At 50.4% G+C, this 18,504-nt stretch overlaps 8 protein-coding genes across 8 annotated transcripts; 3 read left to right on the top strand and 5 right to left on the bottom strand.

Annotated features, from left to right (window-relative positions):
- Window positions 1-313: 313 nt before the first annotated feature.
- Window positions 314-2,074, bottom strand: BDZ83DRAFT_36243 (uncharacterized protein). Its single transcript, XM_060502587.1, has 4 exons — window positions 1,458-2,074; window positions 981-1,404; window positions 570-934; window positions 314-508 (listed from the first exon to the last, which is right to left on the bottom strand). Exons 1-4 carry the CDS (start codon window positions 1,867-1,869, stop codon window positions 468-470), a joined length of 1,242 nt encoding a protein of 413 aa, XP_060369618.1. The 5' UTR covers window positions 1,870-2,074; the 3' UTR covers window positions 314-467.
- Window positions 2,075-2,280: 206 nt separating this feature from the next.
- Window positions 2,281-3,657, bottom strand: BDZ83DRAFT_568286 (citrate synthase; the record flags this gene model as incomplete). Its single annotated transcript, XM_060504049.1, has 1 exon — window positions 2,281-3,657. One exon carries the CDS (start codon window positions 3,655-3,657, stop codon window positions 2,281-2,283), a length of 1,377 nt encoding a protein of 458 aa, XP_060369617.1.
- A 2,041-nt stretch (window positions 3,658-5,698) lies between these two features.
- On the top strand, window positions 5,699-7,448 carry BDZ83DRAFT_36148 (uncharacterized protein). Its single transcript, XM_060502584.1, has 7 exons — window positions 5,699-5,805; window positions 5,877-6,076; window positions 6,135-6,217; window positions 6,299-6,508; window positions 6,567-6,702; window positions 6,760-6,927; window positions 6,979-7,448. The coding sequence occupies exons 1-7, from the start codon at window positions 5,787-5,789 to the stop codon at window positions 7,366-7,368; spliced, it is 1,206 nt and encodes a 401-aa protein (XP_060369616.1). The 5' UTR covers window positions 5,699-5,786; the 3' UTR covers window positions 7,369-7,448.
- A 577-nt stretch (window positions 7,449-8,025) lies between these two features.
- BDZ83DRAFT_605586 (cytochrome P450) lies at window positions 8,026-10,211 on the top strand. Its single transcript, XM_060507338.1, has 2 exons — window positions 8,026-9,173; window positions 9,233-10,211. The coding sequence occupies exons 1-2, from the start codon at window positions 8,082-8,084 to the stop codon at window positions 9,923-9,925; spliced, it is 1,785 nt and encodes a 594-aa protein (XP_060369615.1). The 5' UTR covers window positions 8,026-8,081; the 3' UTR covers window positions 9,926-10,211.
- An 884-nt stretch (window positions 10,212-11,095) lies between these two features.
- On the bottom strand, window positions 11,096-11,503 carry BDZ83DRAFT_647842 (uncharacterized protein; the record flags this gene model as incomplete). Its single annotated transcript, XM_060510119.1, has 1 exon — window positions 11,096-11,503. The coding sequence occupies one exon, from the start codon at window positions 11,501-11,503 to the stop codon at window positions 11,096-11,098; it is 408 nt and encodes a 135-aa protein (XP_060369614.1).
- A 677-nt stretch (window positions 11,504-12,180) lies between these two features.
- Window positions 12,181-14,137, bottom strand: BDZ83DRAFT_760922 (FAD dependent oxidoreductase; the record flags this gene model as incomplete). The annotated part of the gene is made up of 4 exons (XM_060515171.1): window positions 12,181-12,472; window positions 12,607-13,593; window positions 13,666-13,826; window positions 14,037-14,137. 4 exons carry the CDS (start codon window positions 14,135-14,137, stop codon window positions 12,324-12,326), a joined length of 1,398 nt encoding a protein of 465 aa, XP_060369613.1. The 3' UTR covers window positions 12,181-12,323.
- Window positions 14,138-14,889: 752 nt separating this feature from the next.
- Window positions 14,890-15,836, bottom strand: BDZ83DRAFT_36119 (uncharacterized protein). Its single transcript, XM_060502582.1, has one exon. The coding sequence runs from the start codon at window positions 15,728-15,730 to the stop codon at window positions 15,017-15,019; it is 714 nt and encodes a 237-aa protein (XP_060369612.1). The 5' UTR covers window positions 15,731-15,836; the 3' UTR covers window positions 14,890-15,016.
- A 175-nt stretch (window positions 15,837-16,011) lies between these two features.
- BDZ83DRAFT_36104 (uncharacterized protein) lies at window positions 16,012-18,211 on the top strand. The gene is made up of 2 exons (XM_060502581.1): window positions 16,012-17,336; window positions 17,397-18,211. The coding sequence occupies exons 1-2, from the start codon at window positions 16,151-16,153 to the stop codon at window positions 18,032-18,034; spliced, it is 1,824 nt and encodes a 607-aa protein (XP_060369611.1). The 5' UTR covers window positions 16,012-16,150; the 3' UTR covers window positions 18,035-18,211.
- Window positions 18,212-18,504: the final 293 nt, after the last annotated feature.

The following is an 18,504-nucleotide window of genomic DNA, read 5'->3' as shown; positions in this document are numbered from 1 at the left end:
AGGCAGGAGGTGTCTTGGTCACGGTCCGGCTCAGCGACACCAGCTGGGCGTGTTGGGTGCACTGACCAGCCTAGTATTATCCAATGCAAGCAGGGGCCAGAGGAGGTTCCGAGGTGCCTTCTAGGTTCCTTTCCGCTGGAATCCCGTCGGAAAAGATAACACCCGAACAGCGAGTTGCGTTTCGTTCAAATATTACGTAAGGTACTAATTCCAAGCAATCGTCCGAGGCATTCAGCATGATGGCGCTGCAACATCCAGACCAACAGTGAGGATATTTCACACCAATTCTATCAAAGCAAGCTTCGCCCAAATTTTGCTGCCGAGTTCTCCCTGTAATCTGTCTATCCACATGACGGCCTGCAACCGAGATCGTGCGCTGTCCCACGACAAGCGCTCTGCTCCTGATTTCAACCACAGAGGCCGCAGCCAAGCCTCCTCAGCCTCGAAGACTGAGATCGTGCACACCATCAAAAGCCAGAACAGGATGTTGCCGCCTTCGATTGTTTCACTGGCGGTAGTCTCGCATAAGTTTCTGAGGCTCTCAGTGAGATACTTGTAAGGAAACTTGCCGCCTGGGATTTGCAATGTAGTGGACAGAAAGGCCAACATCCCAAGCCGGAGGCATTCATCTGAACGGTCATCGATTCCGTTCTGCAGATGTACGAGTCGTGTTTGGATCGATCCCAAGGAGTCTTGGAAAAGAGAGCCGTCAAGCAGCGAATTGCAGGCGAGATGATCGTTGATCAGATCCACCAAGTGTCTGAGGTCCTGCCACACAGCGGCCAGCCTCCAGTCACTCACAACATTGCAAGAGAAGGGCCCAGCCTCGCAAGTTGGGTTCCCCGACTGCGCGTCAAAGCATGACTTCCAGCTGATAGGGCCAGTGAAGAAATAAGGCGCACCCCCCGTGCCAAGAGACCATGAGAGAGCCAGGCTGTGTTGTCAGAGCCGACCCCAATTTGCAGATGAAATGCACTCACCGATCGAGCTTGAAATGTAGCTTCGGATGACTCCGAAGATACTTGAGCCCTCCACGAAGGCGCACGATCTGCCGTAAGCCTGACAGGTGTACGGCTGTGGTGCTGAAGTCACCCCAAAGACCTGCCATCAAGGCTAGAGTGAGTATGACGTGGAAGATTGCCTCGTTACGATGTGAGTCTGGTTGAGAAAGCGCCTCATTAAGGAGTTTGATTGTGCGTCTGAGATGAAATTGTGTCATTCTTCCTGGCTGACGGCGCTGAACATGTTCATGTACGGCGGATGAGTGGAATAAGGCGCTGTGTAGGAAGATTTTGTCCTGGAGAATCCAAGAAAATGAGAGTGCTTCGGAATTCGTGCTGCGAGGGAGGTCGACGCAATGCTCAATGGGATAGAAGGTCCCCTTGAGAGCACTGAAGTTGACCACTGGCCCCAGTCAGATGAAGTGAGATTCGCAACATCAAAGGGGCATGTCTTACATCTGAAGAGTATTTCCTGAGATGGCCTTTCCAACTCTTCTGCGAAGCGAATCAGAGACATGTCGCTGGGTGGCGGATGAGGAACCGGAGGCATCAAAGCCGAGGTATCATCTCGAGCGACCTCTTCTGTGCTCAGAGCCTGAGAACCTTCTCCAGCTTGCTGCTTCTCATTATACGCGGTGCAAGGCCAAGGCTTGATAGGGGAACCCGAATGATGAAGCGACTGGAGCCCGGCATTCTCGCTCGCAGTTTGAGCGGCTGCCCTTTGCGCTTTACGAGCAGCTTGTTTGGAACGCCGAGAGCCTTCTTGTCGATTCTTACCGATCATACATCGACTACGAAATCCTGATCGGTCTGTGGGCTGTGTCCGTCCCGAATTGCTGACAGTTACGAACGCGAAGTCAGCCGGCATTGCGGTAGTGAAGATGTATGGAACTGCAGGTTCTACAAAATATGATTGCAATGATGATCTAAACAACTAACTGAGTCAATTTGAGCCAGAATAAATGATAAACAACATGAGTATAAGATGAATGAAGGAAACACTTTGAAAGTAGAAGGCCGTGACCACGCAAGCTGCCCCGATAGGTACCGTCACACGGAGGAGCTCCGGAGTTAAGACCCCACTCCATCTGACCACATTGTTGTCCGGTTCGGGCAAGCGTCTCACTCTCGCCGGGTACTTCGCCCATGTCTCCTGCAGCCCTAAGGCCTCCGGCATCTTTCCCATTCGCCGCCGCCTCGAAGATCGCTGCGTGAGACTAGAAGAAGAAGATGACCCGGCAGACCTCCAATCCTCCCTGAAATTAGACATTATTCCACACTACTCCGAGGTGCCTTTTCTGGTTGGCGGACCGGTAAAGACCTGCTGCGGCCTCCATAGCATGGGACCCTTTTCGAGCATCGCCTCACGCCAGTGCGCCAACACACCAGGCATGCGTGACAAGCTTGCCATGGCCACGATGATGTCAGTTTCGAAGCCAAAAGCAGTGTACAGGAAGCACCCGTAAAGGTCTGCGTTGGCCTTCAGGTTACGGCTCGTAAAGTACTTGTCGGCATTGGCGACGCGGTCAATCTCCATCGCGATGGAAAGCAAAGGGTTCGACTCCACTCTGTCCTTATACTGGTCGATCATGGCGCGGATGAACTTTGCTCGGGGATCTACGGCCTTGTAGATGCGGTGGCCGTACCCGAATAGACGCTGCTTCTTGGCCTTGACGTCCGCTATCAGCAGCGGAACGTTCTCAGGGGTCTTGAGATCTTCGAAAGCTTTGTAGGCTAGTTCGATGGCGCCTCCGTGAAGCGGGCCGTACCCGGAAACAAGACCAGAGATGCAGCATGCAAGGGGATCCGTCAGGGTCGACGCGGCATGTAAGAAGGCGGCAGTGGAGTTGGTCATCTCATGATCAGCGTAGAGAATCCAGAGCTTCTCAAAGCATCTAACAATCTCCTGATTGGGCTTGCCACTATGGTTGTCTTCATGGAAACCCATCATGCGCAGCATGTTGGCGATGAAGGAGTCTTCGGGATCGGCAGGGGTGAAGGTCTTGTTGCGCTTGCGGCAGTATACAAGGGCAACAACAGTGGCGAGAGCAGAGATGCAACCGATGAGCGCTTCATCGACCTTGTCGGCCTGGCCCATGAAAGCTGGTCGTCCGGACTGGAGTGTGGTAATGGCGCCTTCGTCAAGGCTAGCATAGGCGGCCATGCCAGCAAAGACCATTGTGCTTGTCAAGGAATCTCGAGGGAAAGACTCAATGACTTGGACAACATGCGGAGGGGGAACGCAGCGGGCAGCAATCTTGCGCCGGAAGGTATTCTTCTCAACCGCGTCAGGAAGATGGCCCCAGATCAAGAGAAAGACGACCTCCTCATAGTCGTGGTTCTCAAAGAGGTGTTCAATCGAGTAGCCGCGGTAGTGGATGGATCCATGTCCGCCATCGATATAGGTAATGTTCGACTCAACGCAGGCGGTATTCAGGTAACCAGGATCCAGGATTTTCAAACCACAATAACTGACAGAGTTGGCATCAGCCTGGACGGAAATAATCTTTTGAAGTTCGAGTGCTTTGATTGCGTTTCGATTGATTGGGATTTCATACCGCCGCTGGGTGCGGTTGTCGCAAACTGTCAAAGTCCCGCTGGATGGATCGGCCTTAGTCCCGAAGAGTAGGCTGCGCGCAAGCTGTGTTGGCAGCATCAATGTCTGGACAGCTCGTGGCATGCCCATTTTCATGATAGTGAATGTCTGGCCGAGTTTGCTGAAAGGTTGAGTTACATAGGAAGCGGTAGCAGCACCGATGTTGTAAGCCTTACTCCAGAACGAGTTTCTTAAACGTAGGTATCCTGGATGAAGCTTCTGAGCCTCATCGCTCTTGAGGATTTTCTTAATAGTGAGGCTTTCTTGAGTTGAAGTTCGTTTGATAGACTTCTGGAAACCTTTGGTAGTATTCATTGAGTTGTCCTTAGATTGGACAACTGCCTCAGTGGTGTAATTCGCGTCCATGGTGTCGAAGTTTGTTGAAATATGGCTAATGAAAATACTTCTTCTCTCTATTCCCAACCTCAGACGAGCACCTCCATCAGATTTAAATATTTAGCATTCTCATCCCGCGTGTCACCAGATCGCATCAGTTTGTGACTGAGCGACAAGGGATACAGCTGACAATGGGAAACATCCAGGACTCTAGCACAATGTATCACAGCAAGTGAATCGTTTCTTTCGCCCGGACAACTAGAAACGAAGCCGCAATAGGAAACATCTTGCACTCCGAGAATTACAGAAGGCAGCAATAGACCCCAATGGGGGCTCCATCTCGCCCGACCATCGAGGTCTTCACGCCGACGCCGCAAGCTCTCAGCGTAATTGCGGAAACGCTTGTTATCGCAATCGCGTGATGTCGAGATGCTGACCCTCTGGGCTGAGCGTATGTGTTGAAGTGGAACAATCTGGGGGCCATGAATTCCGTCGACCCCAGTGAGTTATCGTGAGCATGGCCGCTGAAGCCCAAAGTTGCGCAGCTGCCAATGTAAGGCTTACATTTCCACCTACACACTCTCCGTCTGGGCAGTGTCATCAGCTCCGAGTCATCGAAGGAGAGCCTCGTAAAGGGTTCAGGACTCTTGTTTCGGTATTGGATACACCGAAAAGACCCGTCAACTACTTCTGAATTCAGATAGGCGGTGCCTGATTCCGATCACGCAGGCACACCAGGCTGCGATGTGTCTACGCCGTTCTCGCACATTAAGGCTGAGTGCGGCGCGGGGCCTTGGCCCGGGCCGGAAATAAATCCTCGAGTCGCGGAATTACAGTTGATTGCATTAAGTACGATTGCCTTTGAGTTTCCTTAGCACTCAACTTTTCCTCCACATGACGAGAGGTCGGCGGTGTAGTTCGGTGAAGACAAACTTGCGGCTGAAAACGCCTAATCGGGACATCTTTCCACTAGAACCAACACTAGACCGGATCAGATCGAAGAAACAACAGGATCAAAGTAAGGTTTGCATCTGATGTATTCTTCCACTTAATTGGACAGAGGGTTTATGGACGGAACGGTGATGCTGTCCACGCCAACGGAAGGTCTGGTCGGAGCTCAACGGTGGTCGGGCCCCACAAGAAGCCGATCGAGGCGGCGATCGGACGTGAGTCAATGCCGGAAACTACAATCCGACACGGTTCGGCGCCCCTCCTGACGGACCAAAAAACGGGGCATCCTCAAACATGTATCACATCCGGATACCGTGTTTCCCCCAGGAGAATTTTCGAAAAACAGATCATTGCCTTTTTGGTGATGCTGAGTGAGCTCAAATGGGGGATGCCGCGGAGTCTATGGAGCGCGACAAAGCTGTAGATAACCTGACCAAGCATGTGTCAAAAGTCTATTTCAGCAGTATTTCTGCTAGCCACATGCGCTATTAGGCTAATATCAGCGCAAACTCTCCATCATGCCACATGGCCGCGCCTCTACAATGAATAGGAGGCAAGTCTGTGAGTACAAGTATAGTCCTCCTCCTAAAAGTTGGGCTGTCCAAGATCGCACAAAGTTTGGCGGAATCTTCATCGTCGATTCCAAAGTCCGCTTCCGAGATTCCGAGGACGGCCCTTCACTGAGCACCCAGAGCCCACACGTTGTAAAAGCAGGGGCTTTATGATCAACTGCGGGGAAACTTTTGTGGCGAATATCAAGTATATGTTTAAAGGAACCCAGCGAAACCATACCCTACTCCGGCCGGCCTCTGCAACTATCCACCATAGCAGATGCACCCACAGGCGACCGATTAGCGAAATGGCAAACACAGCAGAGACAGCCGAACATTACTACAGGCGTTATGTTCCACCAAAAGGAAAGTCCTCATCAAGTAGAGCTTCATTGCATTGTTCTTCTATACAACAAGCGGCGTTCAGCTAACAACGAGCAGACTGGTCGCGATTTGAGGGAATAGACGTCAGTGATCCTCATAAGTATTCGGAGGCCGTTTTGAAAAGTCCACATCTTGAGGCTATTCGGGAAGATTGGAGTAAGAAACTCGATGTCCCGTTCTACGGCGTCACAAACGACGGGAAAAGGAGAGAAGGTCTGTATCAGATTCGAGATGAGGGTGCGCCGACGAGAAAGATGGTAATTAAGAACGATCAAATCTAGCTGCGTATTGCCGACGTGCGTTGACTCCAAATAGGTTGAAGCGGCTCGCAGAGTGCTAGACTCACTTAGCCCGTCCGAAAAAGCAGACACAGTCCACGACTTGGATTCGGATACATGGTACGTCGCTTTTTCAGACAATAGGAATCAATAGGAACCAGACAAGACCAGAGTATTGATGAGGTACCTTCGTCCGAGCAGCAGAAGATGGAGTAATCCAGAGTTTGTGTTGCATCAATGCGGTATACGCCTCGAGGACCTCAAGAAAACAAAAACAGAGGCCATCATAGGCCTTTTGGAGCAATCTCTGAGCCCGAGTGGCTTTGCCAAGGTTCGAGGGGCCATGAAAGTGAACAAGTTCTTGGGAGAAATTTGTGGAAAAGAAGCCATCTTGAACGAACACAGCTATTCGTGAGAATCCCGTTATCTCCTCTCTGTTAGACCTGACTAAGACGATGCTTACAATTAGTTTCACGTTATTCGGCGAGCCCTCAGAAACAAAGCCCTGGGGTTACATGCTGTTTGGCCATCATTTATGCTTGAACGTTTTCATCGCTCGCCAGCAAATGGTGATAGGACCAGTCTTTATCGGCGCTGAGCCAAACGTGGGTTATTCATCATCTATTTAGCCCAGGTCATTGACAAAGCTGACAGTGCGGAAGATCATTGACGAAGGCCTCGACAAGGGTCTCACGCTGTGCGCCAACGAGGGCCAGCTGGGCCTGCAGCTGATGCAGTCTTTGCCTCCGGAGCTGCAACGGAAGGCTCAAATATACCCTACAATGAAGGATCCTGCAATGCCAGAAGGTCGGTGGAACCCAGTCGACCAGGTAAGATGTTGTGCTCCCGTCTGCGGATTCTTAGCCAACAGATATTTTTAGAGACACATGGCTGGGGCCTTTCAAGACAACCGCGTGATTCCATATGAAGGCGTCGTTGTCACGGACATGTCCGAGGAGCAGCAGATACTCGTCATGGCTATCGTGCATGAGTTCTTGGCCCTGTGGCCTTATGAGCCACTCCGTCACCGTTTAAAGCAGATACTCAAGCACCTCACCGAAACGCACTTTTGTTGGATTGGCGGGTTCGGAGAAGACGACCCTTTCTACTACCGTATACAGAGTCCGGTGGCACTTTTTGAGTTTGACCACCACTCGGGGGTCTTCCTGACCAACAAAGAGCCTGCCAAGTATCATATCCACACGATCCAGAGACTTCCGAATGGCAATGATTACGGGAGGGCACTGCGGGAACTGCTCCGACCTCGATAGGAAGTGGACGATCAAGCATCCTTGAGGGTTCTTCTTCCGAGCCGCACTTTGTTGGACGAATTTTGTAACATCTCCAGTTTTAAGTTTATTGAGTGCCGAGCGTAGGAATCACATCCTGTCTTGGCGTGGTGTTAGGTGCATGAGGATCGCCACGGCCCGCTCAAGGCAACCAAACGGATTTTACGATTGAAATGCCCACCATTTGTACGTCATATGTTAGCCGCATGGCTGTGGATTCTCGAGGAGCAGTTTTGGTAACATGCCAAGACGTGATGATGGCGAAGTACTTGGCCCCGCGACCGTTGGCGGAGGTGATACGCCGTGCTAAAGCTCGCCGTCTTGGCCCGCAGGGCTTCACGGCTCGGGTTTTGGAGTCGGCGGTGATCGTCACGAGTGACATCAGCCTCCGGACAAGAATCGACACCAGCATTTTGATGATCATGTTGTTGGAATAGCCTCATGGAAGGATGGTTTCTTGGGACTTTTTGGGCTCCCGTTCAGCTGCACTTTATTGCCCGAATAGCAACGGAGAATTGACTCTAAATTCTTGCAGTTTTGTATCCTGCGTTCCAGATGTCAGTGATATAAAAGACATGATGCAGCCAACGGCTACAGGGAGGGACAATCAGTCTAGTCCCAAACCTTAACAACCCAGTCTCGGAGATTAATCATCCAGTCACAACCTTCCAATAACGTCAGCCTGTGTTACTAAGATGTTGGGTACAGTACTACCGAGCCGATCCTTCGGTGAGGAGACACCGACACAGTTTGTCATCCTTTCATCAACCCACGCCATTTTCTTCGCAGCAGTGGGCTTGCTACTCTACTTTCTCTACAGACAAGCTCTTCCCAAGCCGATCCCTGGCATCCCTTACAACGAGGCTTCAGCAAAGAGCATACTTGGTGATGTTACTTCGCTACAAGAGGGCATAGCCCGAACGGGTGCATTCCAGATATGGCTTCACGAACAAGCGGCAAAGCACAACTCCCCCCTTTTCCAAATATTCATCCGCCCTTTTGGAAAACCAATGCTCATTCTATCTGATTTCAGAGAGGCCCAAGATGTGCTTTTGCGACGGGGCAAAGAGTTCGACAGAGCAAGCATCGTGGGTGACATGATCTCAGGGGCTGTGCCCAATCACCACATCATCATGAAGACGAACAGCGAGTGGAAGCACCACCGAAGACTCCTGCAGGACCTCATGTCTCCCCAGTTTCTGAACGAGAACGCCGCGCCCATTCTCTACTCTGGCATCCTGCAGCTCATCCAGCTCTGGAACGACAAGGCTCGCATTGCAGAGGGCCGCCCCTTCCAGGCTGACTCCGACATCTACTACTCTATTCTTGATGCGACGACGGCCTTCTCCTTTGGAGCCAGTGCCAAAAGTGCTATCCGTCCTACCGTGGACCTTGTGAAAAGCTTGGGTGCTGATGATATTCGCCGGCTCCGAGGAACAACGCCTGCTGGCGGTGACCAGCCTCTGCACTTTCCCACTGCTAAGATCGACGAGAGCCTCAGAGCATCGCTTGATGTGGCGGATGCAATTGAACAGCTTCAGGGATCACCCGTCCCTAGACTCAAATGGAAACTCAAGGTTGAGAGACAACCCGCTGTACGCCGAGCGATCCAGATTAAAAATACTTTCCTCCGCGAGGAGATCAGCAAGGCCCTGGATAGAACGCAGAACTCGAAGGAGTCCAAGGAGCATTCTTCTGCCGTTGAACTCATGGTTTCAAGGGAAAAGAAGCTCGCGGATAATGACGGCAGGAAGCCAGACTTCTTCTCTTCTATGATGATGGACGAGGTAAGTTCGAAGTTCTCGCCCCGTGCTCATTGATCGTCTCTCATCTCACACATTCTTAGATCTACGGACTCATGATAGCAGGGCACGACACTACCAGCACCACCTTAGGCTGGGGTGTCAAGCTTCTGGGAGACAACACAGACTCCCAGTCTAAGCTTCGCGAAGTCCTCAAGTCCGCGTTTCCCGACACTGTTACCGAGAACCGAAACCCGACAATCAAGGAGATCACTGGAACCAAGGTCCCATACCTGGATGCCGTAGTAGAGGAGATTATTCGACACGGTAGTGCCGCTGTTCTCCTGGATCGTGAGGCTATCTGCGACACGGAACTCTTCGGTCATCGCATTCCCAAGGGCACCATCATCCTCTCGCCCGCCCGCGGACAGAGCATCCTGAAGCCCTCTATTCCGGTCGAGGAGTCGATGCGCAGCAAGAGCAGCCAGAACGCAAAGACCAGAGCCTGGGACGACGCAGATATCACGCAATTCAAGCCGGAGCGCTGGCTCGTCAATCCCAACGATTCCTTGCCTGAATTTGACCAGCAGGCAGGGCCCCAGCTTGCGTTTGGCTTCGGTACCAGAGGCTGCTATGGACGACGTCTGGCATACCTCGAGATGCGCATTATCGTCACGATGATTGTGTGGAACTTCCAGCTGCTTCCTTGCCCGAAGGAGCTGTCTAGCTACGCTCCCAAGGAAGGATTCACGTATAAACCCAAGGACTGCTATGTACGCTTGCGGGCTCTTCATTGAGCCGAGGATGATAAAATTGTACTTGCGATGTGTTCTTAGACATGGTATTTCTTTCCGGGCATGGTGTTTTCTTGCTTATCAGCTATGGAAGGTGCAATTAGACTGAAGACAGGCGACAAGAACGATGGAGGCGTACAGGTTTTACCAAATAGAACAAAGTATTCTTCGACGCAGAGTCTATATGTGTATCTTAGACAAGAGAAAGTGCCTCGTAGAATATCTCGGTTCCTGTGCTAGCCTGAGAGTATTGCGCCTCGTAAATACCAAGACCCCCGTTAGTGGAAAGAAGCTATAGCCTTGAGCAGGTCATTGATTTTGCCGATTGGTCAACTGGCCTGTTGGTCCAATGAAAGGTATTGAAAAGTGAAAAAGAAAAAACCAAAAGCTCGGGTTCTCAGTCCGTGAATCGAACAGGCTACACCTACGAAACCCTCCATCTTTGCAGACTTCTCGAGATTTCATACCAAGTTCGTATACCAACGGACTAAAGCGTTGTACCGCTCGACCACGCAGATCAAGGGGGCTTGGTTGACGAATGGGCGATCTCAACCTGAATATAAGGCATACGCCCTGCGGTTCCTGCCTGGGGTGGGTGGGATTCACGCCGCGGAAGGAAGGAAGTTCAGGCGACGGGCTTCCTCCCCGTTTGATCCATGAGAAATAAGTCACGTTCAATTTTCGATATTACCCACATCTATTACTGCGTTACACGCATGTAAGGTAGTCTTGCCTCCTAGCACAACGCAAATCAGTCTTTCTTACCCGGAGACGGAGAGTGGCTTACTTGTTACCGCATCCACAACATGAGGCCCTGTGTCGTTCGTGACAACTATTCCACCAAGGTGGAAACCCCGCAAACAGTCGTGTTATACGCGACATATATGGGTGCTTCTCTTAGTCACCGTACCTCAAAGTATCAGGGCTCCCCTACATAGCAGCAATATCTGCCGTAATTAGCAGCAGCTCCTGAATGGATGAAACATTCGCAGAGCATGTTACGGTCTTATACTTCCTCGTTCATATGTACAGTTTTGTATACCATAATGTTCGAAATCGCATGCTTCACTACGAAATTGATGTTGTTCTGTATCAAAATGATTTGATTAAGGTGAAGTATGTATCCCCCTCTCCCTCAGCATCTTATTTCTTTCTCCTTATTATCTGCGACAACTAGGATGCTTGAGCCCCAGCCTCGAAAACGTTGATAACACCGTCGCCATTCAGATCAGCCGGGTCACCGGGTGCTGCAGGAGTTCCGTTTGGGTTGTTGCGGTCAAAGGTGCTCTGAAGCTGCTCGATCAAGCTTGAGCCACCGCCGCCTCCGTTTCCACCTTGCTTCGGTTCTCTCGTCTCCAATGCGGTGATGTCTTGGCCTTCGTCGTCGTCTTCTTCAAGATCCCTTGCGACAAGCTCGTCAAGGTCTCTGTCGACAAGGATCGCGCCGCCTATATCGCCACCGGGATTGTTCGAGGCGACTCGTGCCTGAAGGTCCGAGATGGCTTCCTTGCCAGGCAACGGCTGGGGAAGTGCAGTCACGACGCTGCTCAAGAAAAGGACTGCGACGGTGGAGAACTTCATTTTTGCTGATGATAGAAATAGAAATGACAAAAGGTGATTGCTGATCGGCGGTATTGTAATATGATTATGAGAGTTATAACACGATGACTACTGCCTGAGTAGTGAGGGAAGAAAGCTGGATGACTAGCGGAAGCTTACTGAGAGCGAGATGAGATACTTCCAGAGTCAATATAACTTAAATTTGAGTTACTCGTGGGACGCCTTTTATATCAATCACGCTCAGGTGTGTCTGCTTTCGTTGAACCCCATCAGGCACTGAGTGTGATGATCCATGATGTTGATGCAAAACTGTTTGGGCTTTTCTAGCTTGGGCATGTCAAAGTTTTCCTGGCGGGAAGATCCCAGAACATGAGATGGGAATTCTCCCCAGTCTCCATTGACAGAAAATGAGACGGTGTTTGACACGACGACGTGACTGTTGACTCAGTCTCATTTGTGCAGGGCAGAAAAGGTACTCCTAACATGGAAGTTGCTAGGGCAAATTCCTGACTTATAGGTTATTGAAACTGCTTATTGATTCCGTCTCAACTTCCTTTGGTGTGACATATGCCAGCGTCTCAAACTGCAGCCCCTATTTTCCCATTCTCTGACGTTCCCCTCAAGCTTAAAACTATCGTTGGCCAGCTAAAACAGCATCAGACGTCCACACCGGTGTTTCATCTAATCACACGCGATCAGGCTATTGAATTCATCTCTTATCAATTCAGACGTTAACCTAGAGAAGATGCATCCCACGTAAGCACAACGCGAAAGCGATGCATCAGACCAGCCCACACTCAGTCGCATGTTCTGCGGGACCTGTCATCGAAGTCCCAGCGGACTACAAGATGTCCCCCACTTTGGACATGTCAACAGGCTCTCTAAGCCTAGACTCTAGATCAAAGTAAAGCGATGGAACGCGAGGGTCAATACCTTGTCCGAGTAAAAGGTCGCAAAAGGCTTTTGTTGACAGGAATACGCGGGCCATTCCTAGAAAGTTGCCTTCCCATTAGCACAAGATGTAGAAAAGGGAACGTCCGACTGGAAAGATGCGGTTTGAATTTCTCCGGCACGATTATCAAAACATGGAGGTGGAAAACGTTAGAAAGACGCATGATCCTTACCGTGACCGTGATAGCCGCCGATGAGATACTGGCCAGGCTTGCCAGGTAGCTCTCCTATGAAAGGCAACAGGTCCTTGCTGAGCCCCATGATGCCGCTCCAAGCAAATGGAACAGGATCTTTGACCCCGAAACTTGGACCTTCGATAGACTCCTTCCACCCCTTTAAAGTCCGAGATGGCCCTTCTTTGATGAAGTCAAGCACCTCGGGAACAGCGAAAGAGTCATCACAGTCTCCGTAGCCGCCTTCAGGCCCGTTCGGATGTGCGCCTTCTCCTCCGCCCCAGATCAGGTACTTCTGCGAACCGGGACGTTGTATGAGATAGTCGTAGTTCTCATCGGACACGAAAGCAAAAGAAGTTGACAGCGGCAAGTCGACGTATGCGGGTGGAGGCGCGATTGCCGCAACGTGACCCTTTAGGGGAATGATGCGCCCATCAAGTTCCGGCAGTAGATGAGAAGCATACCCGTTGGTGGCGTGTATCACCTTCTTGGTAGTGATATCACCGCGACAAGTCGTGACAGTCCAACTACCATGCTCACCGTCGGCTCGAGAAACTTCCAGCACTGGGGTGTTGGTCTCAAGCTGAAGGCCAGCTTCGAGAGACTTTCGTATCATGACCATAGCCAGCTTATACGGCCAGAGACTTGAAGCAGGAAACGTAATGGCGCCAAAGCAGCTCGTGATGCGAAGCGTTTCTTCGGCTTCAGCCTTTGACAAGACTTTGATTCCGGAGACGTCGCCACCTGCTGCCTTGAAGCCGTTGTAAGATGCGAGTCCGGCTTTCCAGGTGTTTTCAGTCATATACACATCCGCGGACCGATATTCGACAAGGTCTATCTCCCCTTCCAAGCCATTTTGTCTGATATAAGATAAAGTTTCTCGATGGTTGATCGCTTCGAATGTGCATTGTGCCACAGCTACCTCAGAACCATGTAGTTTGGAGTATGCGGTGAACCCCCGATAACAGTCAGGTTTGATGTGTCCACCTACGGCACAAAGTCAAATCTCGTTTGGTCATAAAGAAGATTTGCTGGTTTGGAGAATGGAAACTTGCTTACCATTTCTACCTGTAGCGCCACTTACTACGGCTCGGGCTTCGAGCATCAATACAGACTTTGGTCTGTTGGGTGACTGGTCTGTGAGGAGTCGATGAGCAATAAAGGCCCCAGAGATACCAGCTCCGATGATTACTACATCTGCTGAAATGGGAAGCTCATTGCTAAAAGCGCTCAGGTGTCTGTCAGTCCGCTATTATCGACCATTGCAACAAAAGAAGAGGTTGAGAGCTGACAAACAACTCTCGCCATGGTCATATTGCATTAAAGACTGCATTGATATTTGATCAGAACCAAAAGCACTTCAGTGACTTTTGCCTTTGAGGAGCACATTCACGAGCCATAGAATCAAGTTATGAGCTCATGTTACGTACGACTGGTAGTTGCTTAAAGCTGGATCTGGCTCAGACTGCCAAAACGAAGCTGTCGGGTTGCTGACTGGCAACGTTGCCGTGTAAGTTGGGCCCGACGTCATTGATGCCTATGCCAGGAGAGAGTGAGGAAAATCACTGGTGTAGGGTACTGAATATTGGTTGACCCCAGGTTTTCTTCAACTTCTGAGCAGACTAGGTATCTGAGGACGGTAATGGAAGATGAGATATGCACCGATAAGCCAGCCGGTCACCGGAGGGAACGCGGGGAACACGGACACCCCACCTACCCAAGCTAGAGCGTTCTCCACCATCAAGTTGGGAAGCAAATGATCCCCTCAACCACTCGATAGAGGACTGTTGTGAGGACATTCATTGTTCTCTTCATTCAGTGACTTTGTAGTTTATGTCGCGGCCCGTCACTTCGTGCTTCAATAAGTAGATACAGAAGTCACGAGGCTGCTGTCAGCAACTCGAGCCTCGGAAAGGTATGTTTCTTGCTTAACAAAGCTAAGCACAGTAGTCATGCCTGCACAGGGTGTTTCCATGCTTGATATGAGATCCAAGCCTGAAAAATACCAACAGCCAGTCCCATTATTCCAAGAATAATCGCAATGATTACTCCGATAAGCGTCGCCAGCATCACGTGTCTAGCTTTACTCCGCCGTTCCAACCAGACATAGATAGGTCTTCGGGGTCTTGGGTTCTCGAGTTCGTCGTACAGGTCCATCAATCGTGAACCCCAGTAATGGTATTCAATATCTCTCTCTGAGTCGCGGAGGTATGGCCGGTACCCGAGGCTAAGGCAGTCGGGGTCGAAGGAAGCTTTCGATACCAGAGATCGTAGAAAAGCCCGCGATTCCTTGTCTAGGGGAAAAAGGATATTCTGGAGAGAGTCTAGAGTCTCCAATGCTAGCTGCCGCGGTAGGAGCGGCCTATTATATGTCAGTAATGGCACTCGATAGTCATTTGATTTCGAGACCTTACTCTGTATGAGTCTCCTTCGATGCTTTGAGGCACTCCTTCAGAAAGGCAGTGTGGTGATAAAGCTCGACGACTCCAGTTTTGAGATCCATCCGAAGGTGGTTTCGAAGGTCATCTGTGCCTTGGAATGATAGTCCAGCGACTTTTTTAAGCCTTGTTGCTTTCAAGGCTGATTTGATGTCAGGTAAGGAATCGCCAGGGTTGTTGAGGTCAGGATGGTCTCTGACTGGGAACATGGTTGATACAAGTTCCCGCGCAGACTGATCGTTCCTCCAGACGGCTGTTTCGATACCACCAGCTTGTCCTTCGTACGAGCAGCTGACCATGAGGATAGCCTTGGCAGCTAGATTGAAGACTTGCTTCTCATCTTCTGGCAAGGTGCTCTTTCCCATCTGCCTCTTAGAGAAGTAATCTTCCGCCAACTTGATTCTCTGCACCTCTGGATTAGACCTGATCAACCGGATAAGGTCATGCAGATCGTCGTGCGACCGCAAAGCTTGAATCTCGTCTGGCGGAAAAGCATCAGAGACATACGACGCCGTAATCTCTCTATAGAACTGAAAGTAGGGTTCGAACTTCATGATCTCGAGCTTGGACTGCTCATCTTCATTGTGAATGCAGTGTTTCCAGCCCCATAGAGCTTCAACCAATCGCCGAAGCTGAGACTTCGTGACCGACTCCAAAGGGAATGTTTCCAAATGAAACTCAACCATACTGATCAAAAAACCTCAGAATAATTCTGGCAAAGAAACGCAAATGAATTGATTCCATACAAATTTCTCCAAACTAGAGGAGGTATCTGCTGCATACAATCACAAGTCATCAAGTAGCAATTGGGAGAGATAGTCCTGGCTGCGGCGCAGGCATGCTGGAAGCAGGCTGCGTGATTGAGGCCTCTTATTGGACCAACCACGCGACTTTGCCGCTGAAATTGCATAAGAACCATGCGAGGCAGTTTTGAGGGCTGAATTGTTAATATGTCGCTGGCTTTTGTAATTTTGACCCGACGCGGGACCCAAGGAAGCCCCAAGTTTGCTTGAGCAATCTCAGCGTGACGCAGAATTCGGCTGGCTACAGCTTCGTATCACCCAAGAACATCTTCCTGCAGGAACTACTTTCAAGCTGCAGTCGCCATGGCCGATGAGTCTTTGGCAGTTGCTAGCCGTGCTGAAATCATCAGCTGCTTCAAGGAAACACACCAAAAGCCACGGACTTCGAACCCCGCTCCATGCCATGTCGCTCCTACTACAGAATCCTCATCCATATCGGAAAACTTCACGGATTCGGGATATTCTTCCCCAGACGATCCTGTTATTTTCGATTCTCGAGAAAGACTCCAAGAAAGCAAACCACGGCCCAATGGAATTCCAGTCAAGCTGGGCGGCCGAGATCTCCTCAGATTCAAAATCGCACCAGACAAGTCAACACGCGATCGCTTCAGCCATGTCATAAACCAGGTAGAGCCATTGTTACTGGCTCGCTTGAAGAAGAAGACTGGGGAGCGAATAGGTCTGATCGCATTTCGATCAATGATACTCGGGACAACTGCGGAAAACGCTCATGAGCATATTGTTGTGCTTTGCCCCAGTCAGCTTCTAGACACTGTCAACGAATTCTTCGAAAAGACTAAGATAATCAAAGAGCTGTGTGAGCCGAGTGACCAGATACCGTCTATCAGTATCATTGTTGAGGGCAGAGAACCACGTATGATGGCACAGCTCTTGCATTCAGTCATGGCAATGGGTCCTCATCCCAAAAGTCTCGATGACATTCACATGCTTGGGACACAGAGCCTCAGTGGAAGTTCTCTCGTAGTCAAAGATACCATGGGCATCGCAATTATCGCGACTTGCGGTGGAATGATCAAGGTGGTGGACAAGACTGGTAAAACAATACTTTATGGAATGACGGCTGGCCACGTCTTCAACGACGCGAACTCTCAGATCGCTCAAGGTTTCGCCAATTCATCGAGTCCAAAATCTCATGATGGATGGTTAACGTCCGGCAGAGTTTGGAAGAGAGACGGGCTCCAAGAAAAAGGCTCGGATTACGATTGGGCTTTACTCGCACATGAGCACATCTGGCATTTCGGGGCGAATAGGTGCCGGACACGAAACTCTTCAGGACAGCCCATTGAGCATGTCCTCACCACTGAAATCGGAACTTTTCCGCCCGAAGTAATCTGTCAGGAAGTGGAGATGATTGCCGCCCCTGACTCTACCAAGCCCGGCCTGCTTTCATGTGAGCCGACTCGGATTCTGTTAGGAGCCGGTGATGCGTTCACGCAGGCCTACATTCTCACGCTGGACGAGGGCGAAGGTCAGTCGTCTTTTTTCTGGCTTGTATAAGAATTCGCATTGTACTAACGGAACTTTGCAGTCCGCAGCGGCGATTCTGGCGCTTGGGTAGTGGGATCATCCTCCTACGACGTTTTCGGCCACATAGTTGCGACAGACATGTTTGGTGACGCTTACGTTGTTCCTTTGGACCAGACTTTCAACGACATTCAAAAGAGCACAGGCGCGATTTCCGTTCAATTGGCTTCTCCGCAAGACTTCGCAGCAGTAGTCGATGACGAAGCCCTCCCCGGCCATGTGCGAAGAGTTGACCCCTATGCAGCCTTGGCTTCATGGCACGAGATATGGCATCCACGGGGGTCAAATGGGATTGCCCAATTGCCACATCATCTCAACAGATCTATGACATTGCCTGATTCCGCCTACGGGTCGGCGGATTCGACTCCGCAAGTATCACTTTCCGCCATGCCTAGTTGCATCAGCGATGATCTTCCCTCCGAATTCAAAGCCACCGACGATGATACCGAGGATCGTTTGTTCGGAGACTATGAGTCTGGCGGCATTCTTCTATGGGAAGAAGACAATCCAGCAGAAGAAGATGAAAGCTTTGGACGTTCCGACAAACATTCAAGCAAGGATGGGGGCCCGTGTGCTCGTCCTCCAGCCAAGCAGAGGGGCCTGGGCCACAATGAAAACACCGGTGAAGAAGCACACTATTGAAGCAGCGAATTTGGTTTAAAGATGGTCTGGAGAGAATGTGGAGAGATAAATGACAGGTTGATGCCAAGGATATGTTTGAGAAACGTAAGGTAAAGAAAGTCGAAAAATTAAGAGAAATAACGTTTTGAGATAGTGAGGGCAAGGACTAACGCTGAACATTTCTGCTACGCATTCCCTATTGAGCACCGCCTCTTACTGAGCAGTCGGGATGAGGTAGAGAAATAATGTTACTCGATTAGGCTCGATTCTCTTGCCCAACACTACCTTGAGTCGATGCTTCGTGCCTCGACAGTGCTATCGTAGTAAGAATTAGAGGCCGGATCCTACGGCAACTTCGAATCACATCGAGGATCTTCAAGAGATCGCCGGGTGCCACAACCATCTTGAGAGAGACAGCAGGATGTTTCCCAAAGACGAGGCGATATTAGATGATGAACAGACTTCCCTCTCGAAGTCAAACGGGTATTCAA

This window comes from Colletotrichum acutatum (genome assembly GCF_030867785.1).
Source record: "Colletotrichum acutatum strain CBS 112980 chromosome Unknown BDZ83scaffold_11, whole genome shotgun sequence".
In the NCBI taxonomy this organism is placed as follows: domain Eukaryota; kingdom Fungi; phylum Ascomycota; class Sordariomycetes; order Glomerellales; family Glomerellaceae; genus Colletotrichum; species Colletotrichum acutatum.
The sequence above is the reverse complement of the archived record's forward strand: the minus strand, read 5'-3'. Positions and strand labels throughout refer to the sequence as shown.

Coding starts and splice junctions, on each gene's coding strand:
- BDZ83DRAFT_36243 (XM_060502587.1), bottom strand. CDS start 1,869: ATGCCGGCTGACTTCGCGTTCGTAACTGTCAGCAATTCGGGACGGACA. Junction 935..980: donor CTACATTTCAAGCTCGATCG/GTGAGTGCATTT, acceptor CTGACAACACAG/CCTGGCTCTCTCATGGTCTC. Junction 509..569: donor TACATTGCAAATCCCAGGCG/GCAAGTTTCCTT, acceptor GACTACCGCCAG/TGAAACAATCGAAGGCGGCA.
- BDZ83DRAFT_36148 (XM_060502584.1), top strand. Junction 6,509..6,566: donor TTGAACGAACACAGCTATTC/GTGAGAATCCCG, acceptor GCTTACAATTAG/TTTCACGTTATTCGGCGAGC. Junction 6,928..6,978: donor GGTGGAACCCAGTCGACCAG/GTAAGATGTTGT, acceptor AGATATTTTTAG/AGACACATGGCTGGGGCCTT.
- BDZ83DRAFT_605586 (XM_060507338.1), top strand. CDS start 8,082: ATGTTGGGTACAGTACTACCGAGCCGATCCTTCGGTGAGGAGACACCG. Junction 9,174..9,232: donor CTTCTATGATGATGGACGAG/GTAAGTTCGAAG, acceptor ACACATTCTTAG/ATCTACGGACTCATGATAGC.
- BDZ83DRAFT_36119 (XM_060502582.1), bottom strand. CDS start 15,730: ATGGTTGAGTTTCATTTGGAAACATTCCCTTTGGAGTCGGTCACGAAG.
- BDZ83DRAFT_36104 (XM_060502581.1), top strand. CDS start 16,151: ATGGCCGATGAGTCTTTGGCAGTTGCTAGCCGTGCTGAAATCATCAGC. Junction 17,337..17,396: donor CACGCTGGACGAGGGCGAAG/GTCAGTCGTCTT, acceptor GGAACTTTGCAG/TCCGCAGCGGCGATTCTGGC.